The 15,586-nt window shown below is 49.1% G+C and overlaps 4 protein-coding genes across 8 annotated transcripts in view; 3 read left to right on the top strand and 1 right to left on the bottom strand.

Annotated features, from left to right (window-relative positions):
- SAE1 (SUMO1 activating enzyme subunit 1) overlaps nt 1-15,586 on the bottom strand; it is a 549,006-nt gene that overhangs the window by 97,405 nt on the left and 436,015 nt on the right. The window lies entirely within an intron of this gene.
- The window catches only part of AP2S1 (adaptor related protein complex 2 subunit sigma 1), a 400,774-nt gene that overhangs the window by 106,807 nt on the left and 278,381 nt on the right, over nt 1-15,586 (top strand). The window lies entirely within an intron of this gene.
- The window catches only part of TMEM160 (transmembrane protein 160), a 204,476-nt gene that overhangs the window by 125,794 nt on the left and 63,096 nt on the right, over nt 1-15,586 (top strand). The window lies entirely within an intron of this gene.
- ZC3H4 (zinc finger CCCH-type containing 4) overlaps nt 6,955-15,586 on the top strand; it is a 54,136-nt gene continuing 45,504 nt past the window's right edge. The window contains exon 1 of one of the 5 annotated variants that reach the window (XM_050772057.1): nt 6,955-8,290. In XM_050772057.1, the coding sequence (XP_050628014.1) occupies nt 8,130-8,290 (161 nt within the window). In that variant the 5' untranslated portion in view covers nt 6,955-8,129. Of the gene's footprint in view, nt 8,291-8,330; nt 8,424-8,458; nt 8,567-8,757; nt 9,819-15,586 lie in introns of those variants that run through there. The other 4 variants (XM_050772061.1, XM_050772058.1, XM_050772060.1 and 1 more) reach the window with 4 other exon arrangements.

Genomic DNA, 15,586 nt, shown 5'->3' with positions numbered 1-15,586 from the left:
GTTGCAGTGAGCGGAGATCCCACCACTGCACTCCAGCCTGGGCGACAGAACAAGACTCTGTCTCAAAAAAAAAAAAAAAAAGTCCCCAGGCTGGGCATGGTGGCTCATGCCAGCAATCCCAGCACTTTAGAGGCTGATGAAGGCAGATCACTTGAGCTCAGGAGTTCAAGACCAGCCTGGGCAATATAGTGAAACCCCATCTCTACCAAAAATTCAAAAAATTAGCTGGACATGGTGGCACGACCTGTGGTCTCAGCTACTCAGGACGCTGAGGCAGGAGGACTGCTTGAGCCTAGGAGGTCCATGATGTAGTGAGCCATGATTGTGCCACTGTCCTCCAGCCTGGGTGACAGAATGAGACCCTGTCTCAAAGAACAAACACATACACATGACTCTCATACAAAAACAGGGTGAGCAGATGTCAAAGATGTTATTGAACTCATTAATGATGAAAGCAGCAGAAAAATAGAGATGGTTGAAAGAAGGAGCAATGGATATTCTAGAGCGTGTTGGGGGCAGTAAGGATGTTGCAATTATGTTGGGAAATTGGATACAAAACTGGTAAATTTCGGCCGGGCGCGGTGGCTCAAGCCTGTAATCCCAGCACTTTGGGAGGCCGAGACGGGCGGATCACGAGGTCAGGAGATCGAGACCATCCTGGCTGACACGGTGAAACCCCGTCTCTACTTTAAAAAATACAAAAAACTAGCCGGGCGAGGTGGCGGCGCCTGTAGTCCCAGCTACTCGGGAGGCTGAGGCAGGAGAATGGCGTGAACCCGGGAGGCGGAGCTTGCAGTGAGCTGAGATCCGGCCACTGCACTCCAGCCTGGGCGGCAGAGCGAGACTCCGTCTCAAAAAAAAAAAAAAAAAAAAAAAAACAAAAAAAAAAAAAAAAAAAAAAACTGGTAAATTTCTTTCAGGCTTGTCTGTTATGCCAGAGCAGTTATTCCAAAGGAGAATCTTATGCAAATTACTATCTAACTTTACTGAGTCTAGACACTAATCAACAGCTAAATAGTAAGTTAGCTGGGTGCAGTGGCTGACACTTGTAATCTCAACATTTTGGGAGACTGAAGTGGGAGGATCACTTGAGGTCAGATGTTTGAGACCAACCTGGGCAATATAGGGAGACCTCACCTCTAGTACAACGCAAAAAAAATTAGCATGGTGGTGCACACCTGTAGTCCCAGCTACTCAGGCAGCTGAGGCAGGAGGACTGTTTGAGCCCAGGAGGTCAAGGTTGCAGTGAGCTATGATAGTGCCACTGCATGATAGCCTGAGGCACAGAGCAAGACTCTACTTGAAAATAAATAGTTGGCTGGGCACGGTGGCTCACACCTGTAATCCCAGCACTTTGGGAGGCCGAGGCGGGTGGATCACGAGGTTAGGAGATGGAGACCATCCTGGCTAACATGGTGAAACCCCGTCTCTACTACAAATAAAAAAAAATAGCCGGGTGTGGTGGTGGGCGTCTGTAGTCCCAGCTACTCGGGAGGCTGAGGCAGGAGAATGGCGTAAACCCAGGAGGCGGAGCTTGCAGTGAGGTGAGATCCGGCCACTGTACTCCAGCCTGGGCCACAAAGCAAGACTCAGTCTTGGGAAAAAAAAAAAAAAAAGAAAGAAAATAAACAGTTACAAGAGCATCCAAAAAGTAGGAGAGAGGGAAAGGAACAGGAAATTGACAGAAAGTAGCGAAAGTTGCCAGGCGCAGTGGCTAACACCTATAATCCCAGCACTTTGGGAGGCTAAGGTTGGCGGATCACCTGAGGTCAGGAGTTCGAGACCAGCCTGGCCAACATGGTGAAACTCTGTCTCTACTAAAAGTATAAAAATTAGCTGGATGTGGTGGCAAGTGCCTGTAATCCTAGCTACTAAGGAGGCTGAGGCAGGAAAATCGCTTGAATCTGGGAGGCAGAAGTTGCAGTGAGCCAAGACCGTGCCATTGCATTTTAGCCTGGGCAACAAGAGCAAGACTCTGTGTCAAAAGGAAAAAAAAAAAAAAAAAGAAAGTAGCTAAAGTTAAAACAATGGGCCAGGCACAGTGGCTCACGCTGGTAATCCTAAGACTTTGTGAGGGTCAAGTGGGAGGATCACTTGAGCTCAGGAGTAGTTCAAGACCAGCCTGGGCAACATGGTGAGACCCTGTTTAAAAAACAAAAAAACAGGCCGGGCGCGGTGGCTCAAGCCTGTAATCCCAGCACTTTGGGAGGCCGAGGCGGGTGGATCACGAGGTCAGGAGATCGAGACCATCCTGGCTAACATGGTGAAACCCCGTCTCTACTAAAAATACAAAAAACTAGCCGGGCGTGGTGGCGGGCGCCTGTAGTCCCAGCTACTCGGAGGCTGAGGCGGGAGAATGGCGTGAACCCGGGAGGCGGAGCTTGCAGTGAGCCGAGATCGCGCCACTGCACTCCAGCCTGGGCGACACAGCGAGACTCCGTCTCAAAAAAAAAAAAAACAAAAACAAAAAACAAAAAAACAGACAACACACACACACACAAATTAGCTGGATCTGGTTGCCCACATATGTAGTCTCAGCTACTCAGGGGACTGAGGTAGGAGGATCACTTGAGCCAGGGAGGTTGAGGCTGTAGTGAGCCACGATTGCACCACTGCACTCCAGCCTGGATGACAGAGCGAGGCTCTGTCTCAAAAATAAATAAATAAAATTAAAAAACAAAAAAAAAGTCATGGGAGGCTGAAGCAGGAGAATCGCTGGAACCAGGGAGGCAGAGGTGGCAGTGAGCCGAGATTGCACCACTGTACTCCAGCCTGGGAGACACAGCAAGACTCCGTCTCAAAATAAATAAATAAATAAATAGGCCGGGCATGGTGGCTCATACCTGTAATCCTGGCACTTTGGGAGGCCGAGGTGGTTGGATCACCTGAGGTCAGGAGTTCAAAATTAGCCTGGCCAACATGGTGAAACCTCATCTGTACTAAAAATAATTTAAAAAAAAATTAGCTGGGTTTGGTGGCGGGCACCTGTAATCCCAGTTACTGGGGAGGCTGAGGCAGGAGAATCACTTGAACCTGGGCGGGGGAGGCGGAGGTTGCAGTGAGCTGAGATTGAGCCATTGCACTCCCAGCCTGGAAAACAACAGCAAAGCTCAGTCTCAAAAAAAAAAAAAAAAAAAATAGCCAGGTGTTGTGCGTGCCTGTGGTCCCAGCTACTCGGGAGGCTGAGGCAGCAGAATCGCTTGAACCTGGAAGGCAGAGGTTACAGTGAGCCGAGATCGCGCCACTGCACTCCAGCCTGGGAGACAAGTGAGACTCTATCTCAAAAACTAAATAAATAGGCAGGGCATGGTGGCTCACACCTGTAATCCCAGCACTTTGGGAGGCCGAGGCAAGCGAATCATGAGGTCATGAGTGTTAGACCAGCCTGGCCAACATGGTGAAACCCTGTCTATACTAAAAACATAAAAAATTAGTTGGGCATGGTGGCACACGCCTGTAATCCCAGCTACTCGGGAGGCTGAGGCAGGAGAATCACTTGAACCCGGGAGGCAGAGGTTGCAGTGAGCCGAGATTGTACCACTGCACTCCAGCCCGGGTGACAGTATGAGACTCTGTCTCAAAAAAATAAATAAAAATAAAAATAAAAATAAAAAAATCAGATGAAGTGTCAGAAGGGCTTGGTAGACAATGTTCCACAATGTTCCAGTATAAAACTGAAGAAGTACAGGGAATTCCTGCTTGGTGGGATTTTCGTTTTCCCCATTACTTAAAAGCAGATGACCATCTAGAATGGTAGAATGGCCCTGTTGAAACTTCAGAGATGGGGGCCCTTCAGGACCGTACCTTGAAAAGACAATAGCGGTCCTCTTAGATGTGGTCTATGTTCTCTATCAGTGGTTTTTGTCCATAACACAATACATGAAGTCCAAATATCAAGGTGTAAAGGAAGGAATGGCACCATCCACAATCGCACAGTGAGCTACTTTGGTGTCCTTCCTTTCCATTCCTACAAACCTGCAGTATTAGTTCTTGGTGTATTAAAGAAAACTTTTTTGGACAACATAGCTATGAGCATGAGTGAACACTTTATTACAATCTTACATGCAAGGAAAAAAGGTCCCTTGTAGGCCAATTAAGATTCACTCTAATAGGGACATTTTATAGGAGAAGAGAATCATTATCTAACCATTAGATCTGAGACTGGATCCAGAAAGATAAAGGTAACACAGTTCTTGGCTGGCAGTCAGCTGACTATCAACTGGGGTACCAGGTGGGATGGTAGGGGGAGCACCAGCTTCTCAAAACAAGTTTCATCCACTGATAATTTATTTTAAGCATTTTATCAGGAATTTTCTTTTCTTTTCTTTTCTTTTTTTTGAGACGGAGTCTCACTCTGTCACCCAGGCTCTAGTGTAGTGGCACCACGATCTTGGCTCACTGCAATGTCTGTTTCCTGGGTTCAAGCGATTCTCCTGCCTCAGCCCCCTGAGTAGCTGCGACTGCAGGTAACCGCCACCACACTCGGCTAATTTTTTGTATTTTTAGTAGAGACAGGGTTTCACCGTGTTAGCCAGGAAGGTCTTGATCTCCTGACCTCATGATCCACCCGCCTCTGCCTCCCAAAGTACTGAGATTACGGTTGTGAGCCTACTTTATTAATATTATTATTATTATTATTGAGACGGAGTCTTGCTCTGTCGCCCAGGCTGGAGTGCAGTGGTGCCAGCTCAGCTCACTGCAAGCTCCGCCTCCTGGGTTCACACCATTCTCCTGCCTCAGCCTCCTGAGTAGCTGGGACTACAGGCACCCGCCACCACGCCTGGCTAATTTTTTGTATTTTAAGTAGAGACGGAGTTTCACCGTGTTAGCCAGAATGGTCTTGATCTCCTGACTTTGTGATCTGCCCGCCTCGGTCCCCCAAAGTGCTGGGATTACAGGCATAAGTCACCGTGCCCGGCCTATTATTTTTTTTGAGATGGAGTTTCGCTCTTTGTTGCCCAGGCTGGAGTGCAATGGTGAGATCTCTGCTCACCGCAACCTCTGCCTCCCAGGTTCAAGCGATTCTCCTGCCTCAGCCTCCCAATTAGCTGGGATTACAGGCGTCCGCCACCACGCCGGGCTAATTTTGTATTTTTTAGTAGAAACGGGGTTTGGTCAGGCTGGTCTTGAACTCCCAACCCCAGGTGATGCACCCACCTTGGCCTCCCAAAGTGCTGGGATTACAGGCGTGAGCCACCATGCCTGGCTCTATTTATTTATTTTTTTATTGATATGGAGTGTCGCTCTGTCACCCAGGTTGGAGTGCAGTGGTGCCATCTTGGCTCACTGCAGCCTTTACCCCCTAGGTTCAAGCAATTCTCCTGCCTCAGTCTCCCGAGTAGCTGGGATTACAGGCGCGCCACACCATGCCTGGCTAATTTTTTGTATGGGTTTCGTCCCGTTGGCCAGGCTGTCTCAAACTCCTGACCTCAAGCGATCTGCCAGCCTCGGCCTCCCAAAGTGTTGGGATTATGGGTATGTGCCACCACGCCCTGCTGCCAGCTGGAACATTTAAAAAATAGTAGGATCAATATACCAGGAAGTCACATGGTGCCTCTGTCTCCAGCTTTATCAATCTTGACGAGGTTTTTCTCTCTTCCTGGAATCTAAGTGGTCTTTGCTTTGTCAGGGCCTGAAATAAGGTATTCTTTTCTTTTTCTTTTCTTTTTTTTGTTTTTTGAAACGAGAGTCTCACTCTGTCGTCCGGGCTGGAGTGCAGTGGTATAATCTCAGCTCACTGCAGCCTCACTACCTCCCCGGCTCAGGGGATTCTCCCTTTTCAACATCCCGAGTAGCTGGGACTACAGGTGTGAGCCATCATGTACTGCTAATTTTTGTATTTTTAGGAGAGAAGGGATTTTACTATGTTGGTCAGGCTAGTCTCCAACTCCCGAGCTCAAGCTAGCGATCTGCCCGCCTCGGCCTCCCAAAATGCTAGGAGTACAGGCGTGAGCAACATCGCCCCGCCTGAAATAAGGTATTTCTTCTGCTTGGAACCAGCTCTTCTTTTTCATATACCAGCCTAAAGAGCAATTTCAAGACTCTCCTCTAACACTCCACCCACCCCCTTTATTCTTTAACTCTGTTTCTCTCTCGGGGCATTGTCGGTTAAGTTCCATGAAGACAGAAACTGTTCCCATAGTCCATCACAGGGACTGGCACTGTAGAAAGAGCTAACAAAAGTATTTAAGGAAGATCCCTGGATTCGAGGTTAGAGGGACGTATGATCGTGTCACAGCACTGCAGTCTGGGCGACAGAGCAAGACTCTGTCTCTTAAAAAAAAAAAAAAAAAAAGGCCGGGTGCGGTGGCTTTCGCCTGTAATCCCAGCACTTTGGGAGGCCGAGGAGGGAAGGTCATGAGGTCAAGAAATCGAGAACCATCCTGGCTAACACGGTGAAACCCCGTCTCTACTAAAACACACACACACACACACACACAATTAGCCGAGCGTGGTGGCGGGCGCCTGTAGTCCCAACTTCTCGGGAGGCTGAGGCAGGAGAATGGCGTGAACCCAGAGGCGGAGCTTGCAGTGAGCCGAGATCGCGCCACTACACTCCAGTCTGGGCGACAAAGCGAGACTGTGTCTTAAAAACAACAACAACAAAAAAGTCTTGCTGTGCTCTTTAGCACTAATCCTATGACGTTGAACCAATTACTTAAAACACCGAACTTCAGTCTGCAAATGGGAATTGCAGCAGCTTATCTTAGGACGGTTATGAGAGTCAAAAGATTTTGTTTGTACACAGCCTATGACACCGGCCAGTGTTTCTATCTCCGCTATTTGTGAGCCTTCTCTGGGTCCTCCTACACCCCAGGTCCTTAAACTCCCCTGATGGACTACCAAGCCCCGCCCCTCTCTCCTGCAAGGATGACGTCATCGACTGAGTTGTCGAGTGACGTCACCTCCGGGCTGGCTGGGCTTCATCGCTTCTCCGGAAACCTCCGACTCTCGGCACCTGGCCTCCAGCTTTCGGTTATTTTTTTTTTTCTCTCCGTAGCTTGAATTCCTTCCCTCCCATCCTCCCACCTAAAACTATCGGCTCTTCCCGCCTTCCTTCAAACTAGCAATTTTCGGTTCTTCCCTCTTGCTCTCGGGCGAATTCCTGAAAGTCGTTTATTCTCTTAATTAATCGCCGCTCCAGCCCCGCCCGTTCAGCTCATTCTCTTAATCGCATTACCCTGGCTGCTTTTCTTTCGGCTGTTTCCACCTCCTGCCACCCACCCAGACACCGCCTTCGGCTCTTTCCGGACCATCTCAATTTCTCCTCCTTCCCCGGTCCCAATCGGCTTAGGCTATTTCTGGCTCCCCTAGGTTTCTCATGCTCTCTCTAGCCCCACCCCATCACCAGCTTCGGCTCTTTTCGGCTCTCCCCCGTCGCCTCCTGTCGCCTGCTCAGCTCTTTTCGGCTATTTCCGCCTCCCCTCGGACTCACCCTTTGCCTTCGGTTCTTTCCGCCGGCCCTCAGGCAAGCGGTCTCTACCCCTCTCCCGCACGTGACGCGGCCTCCGCCTCCGCCTCTCAGTTCCCCCTCCCACCTCACCCCTTCCTCCCGCCTCAGCCTCTAGGCTGGTCCGGGCCGAGCCGCCATTTTGTGTCAATTCCTGATTGCGGCGGGGGCCGGGCAGCCGGGAGACCAGTGGCGGGCAGACAAGGGAGACAGTCGGCCCGTCTCCGCGGCCCGTTCCCTCTCTCCCTTCAATCCTTTTTTTCTTTTTAACCCTTCCACCCCCTTCGCTGGCTCTCCTCTTCTCCCCTTACCCTTCGCTTGCTCCATCGCGCGCGGCCCGCGCTAATTACACCCAACCACCCACCAGTGTCCGAGTCTCCCGGGTCTCCCGCCCCCGGGCCCGCGGGGGTGCGTGTGGGGGGGGCTCTCGCCCCTATGAGGGCCCCGCGCCAGTAAGCGAGTGACCGCAGGGGTGGGCTGCGGAGAAAGCAGGCGGCGAGCGGCCCTCCGAGGCCTAGGCCGCGCGGCCTACGCGGAGGTCAGCGCAGAGGTGATTCCGAAACCGAAAAAATATATACCCCATTCCCATCAGGAGCCCTCCGAGCTTAAGTGTGCCCCTCCCGCCACGCCCAAGCAGTCCTTTTTCGTGCATTAACATCCCCTCCCCCCCAAAGGAACTATGGAGGCCGCGCCCGGGACCCCCCCGCCGCCGCCATCAGAGTCGCCGCCGTCGCCATCGCCGCCGCCGCCATCAACGCCTTCGCCTCCTCCGTGTTCCCCCGACGCCCGCCCGGCCACCCCGCACCTCCTCCACCACCGCCTCCCGCTCCCTGACGACAGGTCAGGCCCCCGGCCGGGCCGGGGCTGCGTCCCCGGGGGGAGGAAGAGGAGGAGGAGGAGGAAGGGGGGCGGCCGCCATGTTGGGCCGGGCCGCGGAGGAGGAGGAGGAGGAGGAGGAGGAAGGGCGGGGTCGGTGGGTGTCTCTCGATCGCTTGCTCGCTCGCTCTTTCTCGCTTGCTTTCTCTCCTGGCCTCATGCGTTTCCCCCCCCTCGCGGCGTTCGCCCGCTCTCCCTCGCTCTCGCTCTGTCTTTTTTGGGCGCCATGCTGAGGGGAAGGTGAGGAGGCGCCCCTCGGACCCCCCGCGCCCGCCCGCCCGCCCTGGGGAGGGGGCGCCGGGGGGGGTGCTGCGGAGGCCCACGGGGGTCCTTGGCTGCCCCTACGCCCGGAGCTGGCAGCCACGGGCCCGCCTGCTCGTCGCCTGGCTTCGGGGAAGGGGATGGGGGAGGGGCTCCGGACCCTTTTTGGGGGGATCTCGAGCAACAGCCCCGCTCTTAGGGGTTTGGGGTTGGGGGTCTCCCAGCCCCCGGCAGTATCCTTTCTCCTGGGGGAGGCACACCCTACCCTACTTGGATGATAGGTACCTTAGCTTAGGAGGCAGAAAGTGGGGGTTCATTCAAGTCCCTTCTCCATCCTTGTAATGGGGGGTCATTTGGGTGGGTGCTTTATAGCACTTTTATTTTTTGGCGGGAGGTGTTTTGTAGCTATTCCCTAGAAGGCCGAATTGGGGAGTGGGGGAGATGCATCTCCAGCCCTTTTGATGAAAACCCCTGCCTATTTATTTAGAGAAGATTCTTACCCGTGTTTTTGTTAAAGGGCAGGGGTTCTCTCGCTTTTCGTAGGTAGGTGACGTGAGGGAGGACTAGCAGCCTTGTTTTGTGGGGGTAAGGTTTGGTTTCCCTGCCTTGTAGGGAGAGGAAGTTGGTCCCGCGCTTTCTCGTGGGGTTCCCCCCTCTGTCGGGGTAAAATGGGGCACCGTCTCTTCCGGGAGAGAGAAAAAGAGATTTCCTTGTGCTTTGGCAGGGCGTTAAAGGAAGCGCCCCCTTCCCTTTATTAAGTGCGAAACGCGGCGCCCCCCCCCCCCACGCCCTTCTCTGGCTGGCGGGTGATAATGGGGTCAGCCCGGCGCGTTTCAGGGCGAGGTTGGGGCCCCGTTTCCTTCCCCTGCTCGAGCAGAAGGAGTTGGGGTGCAGGGTTCGCCCACTGTTTCCTGGTGGGGCAGAAGAGGCGGCTGGAGAGTAGATTTGGACACGGACGGTGGGTTTCAGCCGGCAGGAAAGCGAGTCTTGGAGTGGGGGTGGAGAGGGGAAAAGAACGCGCTGGACAGATGGCTACCCCGCCGCAGCCCTGGCTGGGGAGCCGCTGAGGACCCTCCCTTGGCCGGGGGTCTCAGCCAGGGCTTCCCCTGCTAGGGTCTACGGCCCCTTCTCCCTACTCCCACCTCCCCTTTCCCCTTTCTCCTTCACAGACCATACTTTGCCTTTTAAAAGAAATGCCACCCACATTCAGAGACACAAGTGCAGCAGTTTGGTGAGCTTTTTACAACATTTGTTTTTTTCTGTTTTGTTCTAATTAAATGTATCGTCCTGGGAATCGCAGCCCATCGCAGCCCGACTCCAAGGAAATAAACAGATTAGCAAAGGTCTGTTCGCAAAGCCCTCGTTGGGCTTCCGGGCCCCCTCTCCGGGGGCAGGTGCATTACTCAAAGGTGCTTACACGCTTTATTCGACCTCTAAGGAGTTCTCTTATGTCAGAAGTGTATGTCTTACAATGGGTTGGGATGGTAAGTAGCCTCTTTTATTGAGTAATTCAATGATCTCCCTCTTTTTCTCCCTTTCCTGCCTGCCTTCCTCCTCGCCTTTAGACCAAAGTGATGCTTGAGAGAGTGAGTTGATATGTTCGAATCAGGATTCTAACCCTGTTGAGCCCTTTTAGACTTGCACATCCTTTCAATGTTTAATTTTTAAAATTTTACGTACACAGTTTTCTCCAAAAAAAAAAAAAAGTGTGTTACTGTAACATGACAAAAATCGATATAAAAGGCCCGTATGTTTTCGGACTCTTGGCATCCCTCTTTCCATTTCAATCCATTGCTTTGTCTCCAGCCTTCATCTCTGAAAAGAGTGGATACTTCAAGTCCATTTGTAGGAGACAAGCTTACTGAATTTGATTTATGATACATGTATTCAAGTTAATGGTTTCCCTCCCTCCCTGCCCCCCAGAAAAGATTGGTTCAAGTAGCTCCAATTTTCTCATTTTACTCCAATGTCTCTTGTGGTGATGGACGTTAAAATTGAGCAAGTCATTTGTAAAGTACTGTTGAAGCACAAAATCTGTAAACTGTGTCAAGCCCCCATCTCTGCCCGTCTCCACTGCTCCTTTGTTCGAAAGCACATGTCTGACTGTGAAAAGTTGATGCAAACGTGTTACACGCCCAGTCATGTTGGAGGGAACACCTCCTCCAGCCCCCAGTCCCCCCGGCCTACACGTAACAAGGAAAAAACAGAAACAGAAATGACTTGCAGAACCAAACACTGTACTTCTGATGTGTTTTACAAGCATAAGTTCCGTTAAAAGACAAAACACGTTGAAGTTGCATTTTCCCTCTTTCCCACTTTTGATCCCTGACATACTTTGAGAGAGAACCCTGGCCCTCTCCAAAAGAACCGTTTCCTTTTTTTCCTTCTTAAAAGGAAAAAAGGTCACGCACATGTAGATGAGGAAACTGCAATTCAGTAGGCCACTTGTTTTCTTCCTCTTAATATGTTCACAACTGCCATGGAGTGGTGATCCTTAGTATGTAAAATCAGTTATGGGAGGAAGAAATCTCCAAACTCTACAGTATCATGCAAAAAATGTCTGAAGCACAAACCGAACAAACACATTATCCAGGGCACTGGGTCAGCCCGAAATGAATTGCATTTATTTGAAGTTTCCCATCCTTTATAAAATTCCTTCTCCAGGAGCTGAGAACAGAAATTGGATGACTGATGACCCAAGTTCCAAAGGCTACTAAGTTGCTTATTTAAATTGACTTTTAAAAAGAAACGTTAAGGAAATGAGATTTTTTTTGTAAGTGAAATTTTTAGCAATCATTCAGTGAATTTGAAACTATTTCCCCAAGCATTTAAAAAACTCACAGGCATATCAACACAAGGGTTTATTGTTTTCTGTTCTCAAAGGAATCTCATCCCGAGAAGCCCCAGTAATTAAGTCAAAAACTATTTGGTTAATCTTTGTTTTTGAAATGTCACAGTACTGCCTTTTTTCCCCCCAAACTGATGTACCAGTATTAGTTAAAAATCAAATTAATGGATGTTGCAAAAAAAAAAGAAAGAAAAGGGTGTCACTCAGAATCCCTGATTTAACAACCAATCTTATTATACACTTATAACCTTTTACATTTTTATTTTCTCTGGGTGAGAGATTTAACTTAAAAGCAAATCAAAGTCTCCTAGTAGAAAAAAGTCGATTTTGACCATGGAAATATGGATGTTCTGGTCATAAAGCCCCTTTATTTTTTTAATTCCTCTCAAATTTGCTCTTTAAAAGAAAAAAAATTATGTGATTCCCCAAAAGGAGTAATTCACAGCCTGTCCTCTCCCCCCGGTACAATTTTGTTGTGCTCTGAAGGTTTAAATTTTTGATTTCTTTTTAAGCCATAGTTTTCTCTAAGTAGAGCCAGCTATTTTAGCCACTACTGTGGTTTTTCCACAGCCAGGAAGGCTGATCCCAAGGGAAAATTGTTTTGTACCTGTGGACCTGGCTGTTCAACTGCCTGGCAAATTTAAGATGAACGGTTTTGACTCTTGTGTTTCTATATAGTTGAATGTGGAGCTATTGCATGTTGGACTTGCTTAGTAATTTATTTAACGGTGCTTCCACCTCTGCTTCTTGCTCTTAGATCTTTTACCTTCTTCCATGATGGGAGAGAAATGGCTGAGGATCCACTTCCTTTTGTTACATTTTTATGGCTTATGACTATCATGCCTCTAGAAACATCTCTCCATAGAGGTCAGATCCAGTTACAGTAAATATTCTGTGGTGAAAATTGCTAATGGAACTATTTCCAAGTCTCCGTGGATAGCTATCAAGTCAAACCAGATTCTAGAGAACCTAATTTTGGTCCCCACAAACAGTAATTCTAGTGCCAGAGCAACTGGGTCCGATTCACGCCAGGAGGTTGAGTGACAGAGCGAATAGCAAGCAAAGTAGCTGAATTGAGCAAGGCGCTTAACCTGTACTTTGGCAGCACAGCTGAGAAAAAAGGATGACTCCTGAGATTTCTGGCAATTGGTATTTATTCAGCAGATCAGGGACTGTAGGAGCAGCCTCATTGGTGGAGGGACTCCTTTCCGAATACATGGTTTGAAGCCAGTTTCATAATTAAAACCTAATAGGATGGAAAAGCTGCCAGTTTGTCTGGGTTGCATGTCAAGTTCATGGGGATAAGTTAAGGTAAAAATCGTTTAGGGGGAGCCAAACTTCATGGGTTTGACTTTCCCAGTTTCTTGGCCTAGTCTTTGCTGCGTGGACACTTTTGATTTTAGGAGTTAATGCAGATGCAGTTTTGAAGACATTGTGTGTGGTTACGCTGGTGATGTAATGAGGTGAGATGGACAGTTTTTAAATAGATTTCTGGCACATCACCCCTTGGGTTGACTCTTAGTAGTTGTTGACAAAAATGAAGATATGGTCTCTTGGTGCTAGATTTAGTTGTGTCCTGTCACTTTTTCTGTTGTTTTTCTTAACAGAACACAGGATTATTTGCTGAGAGCATAGTTTGCTGCTTCTGACCAAACTGGTCTGTATAAAGAATCTTTCTCGTGTGTATTTTTTTGCCATTTCGCATCTGTGTGAATAGGTGACTCAGTGCCCTGTTTGTCAGGCAAGTGGTGACATCTTTTTGAATGTCGGAGGTGGCAACAGGATGTGGAGGAAGACTGTGGACTTTGGAGCCAGATAAAACTGTTCAGGCCTGGCTCCTCCCCGGCAGTGTGCAGTAGGCATCAAGGATAAAATGCCCACTTCTCAGGGTCTTTGTGGTCAAATGGGTGCATTTGGGGACACCCACACAATGCCAGCATTTAGTGAATCTTTCTGCTTTCCCTACTAGAGAAGAATTTGAAACAGAACTGTTACAGTCAGTGTGTAAACAGAAGTAAGAGCATCTGTTTTTGAAGGAAGTGCATTTATCTTTCACCTCTTAGGGTTCTGGTCAGCTTGTTTAATCACAGGGAGCCGATTGGGGTTGACACTAAGTGGAAGCCATCTTAAGACATTGCTTGCTTGCTCAGTGTCTTTTTATAGTTGCTCAAATGGTCATACTGTCTGGAGCTTATGCTGACTGTACCTCCTGTGTTCATCTTTTTGCAATTAGAATCCGAGTTAGTGCTGCAGTCTTGGTAGGGCTTCTGAGAACTGGGAAGCCAGGGATCTAGAATCTCACACCACTGCAAACTAGTCAGTTTCCCCACGCAAGTCCTTTACTTTCTCCAGAGAGGAATGAGCAAGGTCTCATCTAGCTCCAGGATGTTTCACTCCTTTGGGATCTGGCTGAGTCAGACAAAGTTTTGTTCATTCAGTAACTAAGCTCCTCCCTGGCTTTTCTTGGAGCAGAAAAGTTTTCTGAGTGTGCAAAGAACCCTTCTATCCTGAAGACTTTATTTAAAGTCAGGCTAGGGTTGTTACTGCCTTTACCAGACCTCGTATTCCCTTCCCGTGTGTCTGGCCTACCTTCTACAGCTTCTGACCACAATAAAGGGTTGCTGCTGCTGCTGCAGCTCACTAATACCCACTTGCAAAGCAGATGCCTTAACAATTAATTTGCAGGTTAGGCTCAGTGGCTAGATCACAGGCAGGCCCATCAGGTTCCCGGTCATGCCTGTCAGTCATCCCAGAAAGGATAGAGTGAAGTCCAGAGCCAAAAGCTTTGTTTTTTCACTTTTATTGAGACAGGGTTTTGCTGTTACCCAGGCTGAAATGAAATGCAGTGGCACCTCATAGTATTAATAGCTCACTGCAGCCTGGAACTCTTAGCTTCAATGATCCTTCCACCTCAGCCACCCAGAGTGCTGGGATTACAGGTATAAGCCACCATGTCTGCCTGGGTGCTGCTGTGTTCTCTCCACATGGGATTGGCCCTCTGCTGACAGTGATGGGTGATGGACAGCTATGGTTGGGGAAGTCAGGCAAACTGGATGTGATTCTTGAGTTCATCTCCTAAGTCAGTGTCTTTGTCTTTCCAAAGGGGTGACAGTACCATTTGTGCGCAATTGACCTGAAGGTCAAAGATTACCTGCCAGGGCCCTTCTGAGGGCTTCTCATGCATTAGCTCATTTAACCTTTACCCCTGCCCTTTGAGGAGAAACTGAAACAGAGAGGCGAAGTCAGTTGTCCCAGGTCACGAAGCAAGTGCGTGCTGCAGGCAGAGTTAGAACCCTGGGCGGCTGGTACTCAGACCCCATCTCTATACTATACATACCATTATACTGTGGTGGATCTGGTGTGGTATTTTTCAGACTGCAGGGTATAGCCACTAGTGGGGTATGAAGTCCAATTATTGATTTTTTTCTCCTGTGTTGGAAAAGCAAGGAAATGGAAGAGGAAAGGAAAAGCATAATGCATTTAAGTGTGGCTTCTGGACACTTTTGTTTGGGAGAAATGCAAAGAAGCAGATGTGGTTCAGTGTCAAAAAGTGTGAAAGCCGTTGCATCCAGGCTAGGTATGATTCTTGGGCCAAAGCCAGCCCACCCAGCCTGTTTTTGTAGGTAAAGTTTTTTTTTTTTGTTTGTTTGTTTGTGTTGTTTTGAGACAAGAGTCTTGCTTTGTCACCCAGGCTGGAGTGCGGTGGCACAATCTCGGCTCACTGCAACCTTTGCCTCCTGGTTCAAGGGATTCTCCTGCTTCAGCCTCCTGAGCCTGGGATTACAGGTGCGCACCACCATGCCTGGCTAAGTTTTGTGTTTTTAGGAGAGACGGGGTTTCATCATGTTGGGCAGGCTGGTCTTGAACTCGTGACCTCAAGTGATCCACCCTCCTTGACCTCCCAAAGTTCTGGGATTACAGGTGTGAGCCACCACGCCTGGCCAGTAGGTAAAGTTTATAGGCACACAGCCATACTCATTCATTTATATCATCAGTGGCTGCTTCTACGCTACAGCAGCAGAGTTGAGTAGAAAGTTGCTGCCCACCACGCGGTATGGTATGCACTGTCTGGTATGCCAGCACGGCAGGCATTGTCATTATTTTTGTGGTGGGAGGGAATGAGGAGGGAATAAAGATATTCCATTAAAGTT

Source organism: Macaca thibetana, chromosome 19 (genome assembly GCF_024542745.1).
Source record: "Macaca thibetana thibetana isolate TM-01 chromosome 19, ASM2454274v1, whole genome shotgun sequence".
NCBI classification, from domain to species: domain Eukaryota; kingdom Metazoa; phylum Chordata; class Mammalia; order Primates; family Cercopithecidae; genus Macaca; species Macaca thibetana.
The sequence above is the reverse complement of the archived record's forward strand: the minus strand, read 5'-3'. Positions and strand labels throughout refer to the sequence as shown.